General features: G+C 55.7%; 1 protein-coding gene across 1 annotated transcript; it reads right to left on the minus strand.

The window, feature by feature from the left end:
* Positions 1–308: 308 nt before the first annotated feature.
* On the minus strand, positions 309–4,650 carry NMRK2 (nicotinamide riboside kinase 2; the record flags this gene model as incomplete). The annotated part of the gene is given in 8 exon segments (XM_079917494.1): positions 309–627; positions 900–1,006; positions 1,381–1,452; positions 1,804–1,960; positions 2,045–2,093; positions 2,660–2,750; positions 4,527–4,612; positions 4,615–4,650. Coding segments are annotated over 8 exon segments (684 nt in total). The 3' UTR covers positions 309–541.
* Positions 4,651–8,568: the final 3,918 nt, after the last annotated feature.

The following is an 8,568-nucleotide window of genomic DNA, read 5'->3' on the forward strand; positions in this document are numbered from 1 at the left end:
GCTCAGCTAAGAGTCAGGGGCACCCGCAGGCTTGACTGACCTCCCAGCCCCTGCTCTGGGCCATGCTGCGCTGTTTTCTGAAAGCTGGCAGGAAGTCTCCCTTTTGAGGAAGCTAGACCCAAAGACCCTCAAGCAGCCACCCAGGGTCACATTGCCATGGATCCAACGGGTGGAGACTGTAACTGCCCAGAGCCCTCGGTGTCGCCCCCCACCCCCGATGCCACCAATGCACCAAGGAGATGGGGCAGGAGGGTCCCTCTCAGCACCTCGAACACAACAGGCTGGACCCCAATGATTAAAAAACAGGATCAGGTTTAGTACGTAAGCCGCCATCGAGGTTACAGAAGCATCTCGGGACAGAATGCCTGGGCCCTGAGATGCTGGGCTGTGAGTGGGGCCTCCACTCTCATATGTACAGACTTCCCCAAAGGGAAATGGTCACGCAGTGTCTGGCTGGGATGCCGCCAGCCTGGCCTTACTGTGGCCGGAATTGTGTCTGGGTCCCTGCATTGGGGGCTGGGCCCCTCCTCTCCAGCCACACCTAGGAGCGGTTCAGAAGCGAGTTCTGAATGTCTTCCAGGACTTGGTGGAAGAGCTCCTCGCGGGACTTCATGCCGTCCAGGTACACTGAAATCAGAAAGGCCACAGTCAGGGGCCCTGGGGGTCCAACCGTGGCCCGGGTCACTGGGGCTGCTGCCAGGAGGCGGGGGGCCAGCTCACAGAGGACTAGAGGACTGCAGGTCAGGAGGAAGCTGGCCTGCAGAGTCAGCCTGCGGGAACAGACCAGCCTCTGGGGCCCAAAGCGAGAGAGACTGGTGGTGAGACTCGAGGAGGAACTTTCAGGTTTCCCAAATGGTCCCAGTGGGGAGGAGCTGGCCTCATCTTACTCAGGGACGTACCCACTTCCACGCCATTGGCCTCCATCTCCCGCTTATACTTCTGGTACATAGGCCACACGTGGCCGTCGAAGAGGCCGGGGGGGTCGGGGACCATGTAGCGTCGAGTACTGGGGAGGGAGATGGGCAAGAATGAGCAACACCCATGTCGCCCAAGGGTGATGCCACAAGCAGAGCCTGGGGTGAGGGAACTAGGTCGGGGTGGCACCACTGAGAACAGGGACCCCACTGATTCCGGGGCCCCGTGCTGGGGCCTGGGTGCCCCACCTTCCAGCATTTTCCCCGGTGGGCCTGGGAGATGCCCAGGGTAGGGCATGGGTGGGCCATGCTCTCCAGGCCGCAGGCTATGGGCCTCTGGAACCCAGCACTGACCACCCAGGTGCCTGCTGCCCGTCAGCCTGCAGCTTCAGGGTGGTCATGTCCAGCAGGCATTACCCAGTTTCCTGGTCCCACCTGGGAATGCAGACAGGGCCCCCAGGCTCACCTTCTCCTCCACTTGCACTCTTCGTACGGGACGGTAAGGAAGTACCGTCGGCTATACAAGTCCACCAGGGGCCTGGCAGGGGTAGGGGACCCGGTCAGCGCCCGTGGGTCAAAGTACACAACCCCCCATGGCCTTGGCCTCCAGGGACATTCCTGGGTGATGAGGACTGGTTGTGGGGGGGGCGGTTTGTCTGGGCTGATTCGGTTAGGGATGAGTGAGGGGACCAGCATCGGCCAGCCTCCTACTATGCCCGCATTAGCCCCCCACCCTGAGGATGGAATCCTCCCTCTCTCCCAATTTGGATGGGCCCAGAGTGGTACGATGGCCTGCCCAGGGTCACCCAGCAAGGTTGTCTGTCAAAATAGAGACTTGGTGACCTGGGAGGGCCCGGATTGTCCGGGGCCCAGACCTGGAGATGCTCACTTGTAGCTGTAGAGAAGGAAGCCTTCCAGGATGAGGATGTGGGTGTCTGAGGCATCCAGCTGGACACTGACCCCGTGGGCACGGGCGAACTTCTGGGGGCTGCTCATCCAGGCCTGCACGGTGCTCAGCATGGCCTCCATGTCCAGGGACTCCAGCACTGGGGGCGGGAAAGCGAGTGTTGGTGGGGTGGGGGCCATGGGGCAGTGAGGGCAGGGGGCGCGGGGCTGCCGTCCGTCCTTACCGTCCCACTGTTTGAAGCCGTCCTCCCCAACTGCTATTTGGTCTTGGGGCTGAAACAGAGGAGCCCAAGCCGCGGGCTCAGTGCCCGCCTTCCCACCTTACCCCACCCTGGGGTGACAGCGCCTGGAGAGCCCCCAGTGAGGGTCTGGGTGCCCCTGCCTGCCTCGGCCCCCTGCAGCTGATAGTCATAGGCTTCGAGGTCCCAGGCGGGGGTGGGGGGCTCCAGGCTGGCATTCAGAACCCCTCCCCAACCTTGTGACTGTTGGGACCGGGGCGGGGGGATTTTGCATCTATGATCTAGTTACCCCCTCACCCTCCACAAAGCATCAAGGGCGGGCTCAGAGCCCATTTTGCAGATGGGAAAGTGGAGTTGCAGAGGATAAAGGGTACCACCCAGGTGGCACGCACCCTCTGGGAACTGCAGTTTCCCCATCTGTCCCATGGGGAACGGGTGTGCTGTGAGAACGTGCCAGGCACGCAGTAGGTGCTCAGTAACCGAGATCGCCGGTCCCTCGATCTCCCGACTCGGGTTAGCCCAGGGTGCCCCGGGAGGGGTCTGCTCCCCTGAGTCTCCTTCTCGGGGCTGCCACCCCCCGTCCCCAGCCAGGGCAGCTACCTTGAAGAAGTCATCCTGGTGGATCACACAGCAGTTGGGCAGTGACTTAAGGAGGCTGTTGGTCAGTGTGGTCTTGCCGCCGTTGGTCATGCTGTGGAGAGAGCATACACGTGAGGCTGCCTGGGTCCCCTCTCTGGACCTCTCTGGGTCTGAGGGGCCCCCAGGATCAGACTCAAATCTAAAACACAGGCCTGTAGGGACTTTCCTGGTGGTCCAGTGGTTAGGACGCTGCGCTTCCACTGCAGGGGGCGTGATTCGATCCCTGGTTGGGAACTAAGATCCCGCAAGCCAAGCTGCGTGGCCAAAAACAAAACAAAGCAAAACAAACACAGGCCTGTAAAACAGTAGAGCTAAGAGGGTATTTCTATTCATGTTAGGTCAGAGGAGGTTTTCTAATCAGCCGATCTGGGCTGCCTGGCCCACTACTGCCCACTGCCCGCTGGGGCCAGGCACAGGCCTGTGCTCACCTGCCTGACGAAACAGAGAAAGGGGGCAGAGGGTATGAAAACAAACAACCAAAAAAGTGAACACAGCCTTGGCTGGGGTCATGGAAGCACTGTTTTCTGTGTTCAGACTCGTCCAGTGTTACTGCAAACCCAGGAGGTGGTGCCCGGAGCTCGAGGAAACTGAGGCCCACGTGTGACTTAGCCTCAGCAGGGCTTTAAAAAAAGCCACATTGTTAAAGCAAGTGCAAACTGGGGGAGAAAAAGATATTTGTGGTAGGAAAACCGGCAGTTCACTGCAAAACTGGGAAGAGATAATCACCTTATGACAAAGGGAAAGGATTATTAAAAAAAGTAATGGGCAAAGCCGGGTGACCACCTCATCCTGGTGTGCCCGGGATGTCTCTGGTTTTAGTGCTCAAAGTCACAAATCCTGGGGACCCTTCAGTCCCAGGAAGAGCAGGACGGATGGTCACCCTAAGGACTCTGGACTGGGGCCGCTGAAGGACAGAGAAGGCTGGCTGTCAGGCCTTTCTGGGAATGAGTGTCCCCTTGACCTGGTTGTCCCTCTCCTAGGAATCAGGGGTGGAAAGCTGGGTGTGGAAGGGGGGGGACCTGCAGCCGTTTAAAAGGGCCAATGGGAAAGGTGACCCCCATACATTAAGGGGAGCAGGTTAGAACATGCCTGATGTTAATTTGACTTGCTGCTGAAAGACACACGGTGCTCTCAGGACCGGCTACAGAATGTGCAGAAATGGAGGGCCCTGGTCTCTATTAGGAATTTAAAGAGGGTGATGGAGCATTAAACCAAGAGGGGGAGGACCCAGGGCGACCTCCCGGGTGGGAGCGCCAAGCCAGCCCTGCTTATGCTAAATGCTTCTCGAGCATCATCTTAAAAAGGCCTGGTTACTGGTAATAAATCTCTGGGAAGGCAAGGCCCCTGCCTGGGGTCAGCAGAAGTGGCTGCAAAGGCAGGTGCCACACAGCCAGGGGAGTGCCATTCTGGGGACCCCGCAGCACCTGCCCACGTGCCTCCCTGGGGTCGGAGTTTCCCCACCTTCCTCCCCTTCGCCCCCCACCCCCCCGCGCGCCTTAAGGAAGGTCGGCCTGGGCTTTATAAAGTCTTCTATTCCCCCCCTGGATCTAGTCAGGGGTGCGGCATGGGGAAGTGACTTACATTTGGAATTTTTTAATTGGGCCCCGCACCCGGCCCTGTGCCGAACAGAGGGCAGAGACCCCTCCCCGCACTCCGACCTTGGGCATCGGGTCCCTGCGACACCAGTCGCCAGGCAGCCCTCCATTCATTCCCCGGCCTCCTGCCCAGGCCACCTCGGCCCGCACAGGAGAGCACCCGGCCGGCCTCTCCCGAGAGCTCGGCGCCTTTGCCCCCGCGGGGCGGTCCGCCCGGGGCCCTGGACGCTCACCCTCCGATGCCCACAATGTACTTCATCTCCGCGCGGAGGGGCGGCGGGGACCGCTGTTGGCAGGCCAACTCCCGACTCCCTGGTACCCGGCTGGGCCCGACCCCGCAGTGCGTCCCGGCTTCATTGAGAAAACCCTGCGCCTTTATAGGCTGGAGCAGCCCGGAGGCCGCCCCCAGGGAGGCGGCCCACGGCCTATGGGGAGCGCGGCCGGCGGCGCGATGAAGTGTTGGGGGGGGAGCGCTGGGGACGCCGCACCTGTTCCCACTGGATGGAAATAGCTTCACGCTGTCTTTTGCCTAAATTAGTCACGGGTCGGCCGGGCAGGGGGGTGCGGGTGGAAGTCACCCCGCTGCCTCTTCCCCCCTCCTCCCCGCCTGCCCCCTCCTAGCCAGACTGCCCACGGGGCAGATAACCAGCCACACCTCCTCCCTCCCTAAAAATATCCAGCCCGGTGTGTACCCTCGCCTGACCCTGACATTAAGGCCGGTTCTGGGGGCTGAAAAAAGGAACTCACCCCCCCTTCCCCGTCTCCAGCGACAGCAGCGGGCCAGTCCCAGAGGTACCACACGACAGGGGACTTCCTTTTCCAAGGGGGTTGATGCCAAGATGAACTTAAGCTTTGTTCTCGTGACCCTGGCCGCCAGGAAATCTCAGCGTGACACCAGTGGCTGTTCAGCGGGCGCCCACGTGAGGGCTAGCGTCACTGCGTTTGGCTTCAGGCCTCTCAGCAGCTAGGGGGTGGTGTAGGCAGGGCCCTGCTGATCCCCGCCCCCTTACTGACCGGATGGGACCACATGCCCCACCCCGCCTCCCCACCAGAGGAGACCTTTTGGTTTCAGGACCCCTTTTCCACTCTTGAAAAGGACTGAGGCCCCGGGGAGCTTTTCTTTAAATAGATTATCGTCACGGATAATATTTACCACGTTATACATTAAAACTGAGAAAAATTAAAGGTTTGTTAACTTTAAAAAATGACAACCAGTGTCTTCCCTCGTGGTCCAGTGGGTAAGACTCCACATTCCCAATGCAGGGGGCCTGGGTTCCATCCCTGGTGGGGGAACTAGATCCCGCATGCTGCAACTAAGAGTTCACATGCTGCAACTAAAAAAAAAAAGGACAACTGATCACTACATGGTCACATAAACATAATACATATATTTTTAATTTATTTATGTTCGGCTGTGTTGCGTCTTCGTTGCTGCACACGGGCTTTCTCTAGTTGCACGGAGCGGGGGCTACTCTTTGTTGCAGTGCACGTGCTTCTTATTGCGGTGGCTTCTCTTGTTGTAGAGCATGGGCTGTAGGCGCGCAGACTTCAGTAGTTGTGGCACAAGGGCTCAGTAGTTGTGGCTCACGGGCTTAGTTGCTCCACGGCGTGTGGGATCTTCACGGACCAGGGATCGAACCTGTGTCCCCTGCATTGGCAGGCGGATTCTTAACCACTGCGCCACCAGGGAAGCCCCAAATATAATATTTTTAATGAAAAATAATAACATTTTTTTAAAATAAAAAAAGGGAGTGGGCTTGATCAAATTAAAAATGTCTTGTGCATTGAATGACGTTATTAAGGAAGTGAAAAGACAAAGCAGGGTGTGGGAGAAAATTTTTACAAGTCATATATTGATATATGGTAAGGGGTTACTAGCCAGAATATATAAAGAACTCTTACAAGTCAACAACAAAAAGACAAACGACCCAATTTAAAAATGGGCAAAGAATCTGAATCGACATTTCTCCAAAGAAGATATACTCATGGCCAACAAACACATGAAAAGATGCTCAGCATCACTGATTATCAGGGAAATGCAAATCAAAACCACAGTGAGAGAACACTCATGCCTACTAGGGTAGCCATAGTCAAAGAGATGGACGATAAAGAGTGTTGGTGAGAATGGGGAGATACGGCGACCCTGTGTGTTGCTGGTGGGGATGGAAAATGGAACAGTTGCTGTGGAAAACAGTTGGCGGTTTTATGACCCAATTTCACTTCAAAGTGTCTACCCAAGAGAAATGAAAACATATGTGCCCACAGAAGCTTGTACGTGAATGTTTACAGCAGCATAATTCACAGGCGCCAAAAGGTAGAAACAACTCAAGTGTCCATCCACAGATGATGGATACACAAACTGTGTTCCATCCGCACATGGAATATTATTCAGCCATGAAAAGGGGTGAAGCACTGACAGTCGCTGCAACATGGATGGACCTTGAGAACACGATGCTCAGTGAGAGAAGCCAGACACAGAAGGACACACAGTGTGTGGATCCATTGACGGGAAACGTTCAGAACAGGCAGATCCACAGACACAGAGAGTGGGTTCCTGGTTGTCAGGGGCTGGGAGTGGGAAAATAGGGAGTAATTACTTATATGGTGTTCTTCTGGGGTGATGAGAATGTTCTGGAATTAGAGGTGATGGTTGCACAGCATTGTGAATGCACTAAATGTCACTGAATCGTATACTTTACAATAATGGCTAGTTGTGTATTATGTGAATTTCACCTCAATTAACAAAAAAAACTGAGAACCTTTCCAGCTACAATCACAGGGAAGGGACATGTAGCTACAGCAGAAGGTTCAGAAAGATACCCTGCTGCTGCCTGTGAGGATGGAGGATGGGGCTGTGAGCCAAGGATGCGGCACCTCTAGAAGCTGGAAAAGGCGGGAACTGATGCTCCCGTGCAGCCTCTGGAAGGAACCAGCCCTGCCCACATCTTTTTTTTTTTTTTTTTTTTTTTTTTTTTTTTGCGGTACACGGGCCTCTCACTGTTGTGGCCTCTCCCGTTGCGGAGCACAGGCTCCGGACGCGCAGGCTCAGCGGCCATGGCTCACGGGTCCAGCCGCTCCGTGGCATGTGGGATCCTCCTGGACCGGGGCACGAACCCGTGTCCCCTGCATCGGCAGGCGGACTCTCAACCACTGCGCCACCAGGGAAGCCCACCTGCCCACATCTTGATCTTAGCCCCGTGAGACCCGTGTCAGACTCCTCACCTCCAGAACTGTCAGAGAATAAATTCATCTTGTTGAAATTTAAAAAAAATTTTTCGGTAAAAGAGTGATATTCTACATTTTTGCAAGTCTCTTTAATATCTGGTTTAGAAGGATTCTCACATCTGCTTGTCATTCAGCCCACTTCCATAGTTGTCTTGGTTGATATATAGGAAGAAAACCCAGCTTCACACAGAGAGAGGAGGATTTTTAGCCTTTTTAGGACATCATGGGTAGTCTTCTTTGTCCTACACCCGAACTGGACAGGTAGAGGTTTATGAAGGTGGCCTGTTCTCTTTCATTCTCTGCTCCATTAAAGGCCATTCGTCTATCTTTGCACTTTGTTTTATTTTATTTTAATTTTAATTTTTGGCCACACCGTGCGGCATGTGGAATCTTAGTTCCCCGACCAGGGATCCAACCCGTGCTCCCCTGCATTGGGAGCACAGAATGTTAACCATTGGTCCGCCAGGGAAGTCCCTGTCTTTGCACTTTGAATGGATCTTTTGCTCATGTGTGATTTTGACCTTGAAGACCCCCTGAAAGGGTGTCAGCAACCACCACCCTCACCCAAACTGGACACACTTTAAGAAGCCCTGGTTAAGAATCCTGCATTTGAATCTTGGTTCTGCCACTTGCCACCTGGGGGAGCTCGGGCCCCACCCTTGCATCTCTGTGCCTCATCTGTTCTTATCTTTATAAAGGGAGGCTGCTGGCCCCAACCAAGGGAGGGAGGCTCTCTTTGGTTTTGGGCTTCCACCTCCAGAGGCTTTATGAAGGGAGGATGCCCTGCCCTACCCATCACTTACCTGTCCCTCAGCACCCAGAGCTGCTGCCACAGGGCCTTTGTATATGCTGTTCTCTCTTCCAGGAACCCCTCTCCTCTTACCCAATCCTCCTCCCCTGGGCTAACTTTGACTAAGCCATCCTGTGTCACCTTGGACATCAGTTCCCTCCTCCAGGAAGCCTTTCTGGATCCCCATTCCCTCCCTCCACACTGTGAGTTCCCTCCGGGGCAGGCAGGGCCAGATGTGTCTTGTTCTCTGATGTGTCCCG

Source organism: Stenella coeruleoalba (assembly GCF_951394435.1).
Source record: "Stenella coeruleoalba genome assembly, chromosome: 3".
Lineage (NCBI taxonomy): Eukaryota > Metazoa > Chordata > Mammalia > Artiodactyla > Delphinidae > Stenella > Stenella coeruleoalba.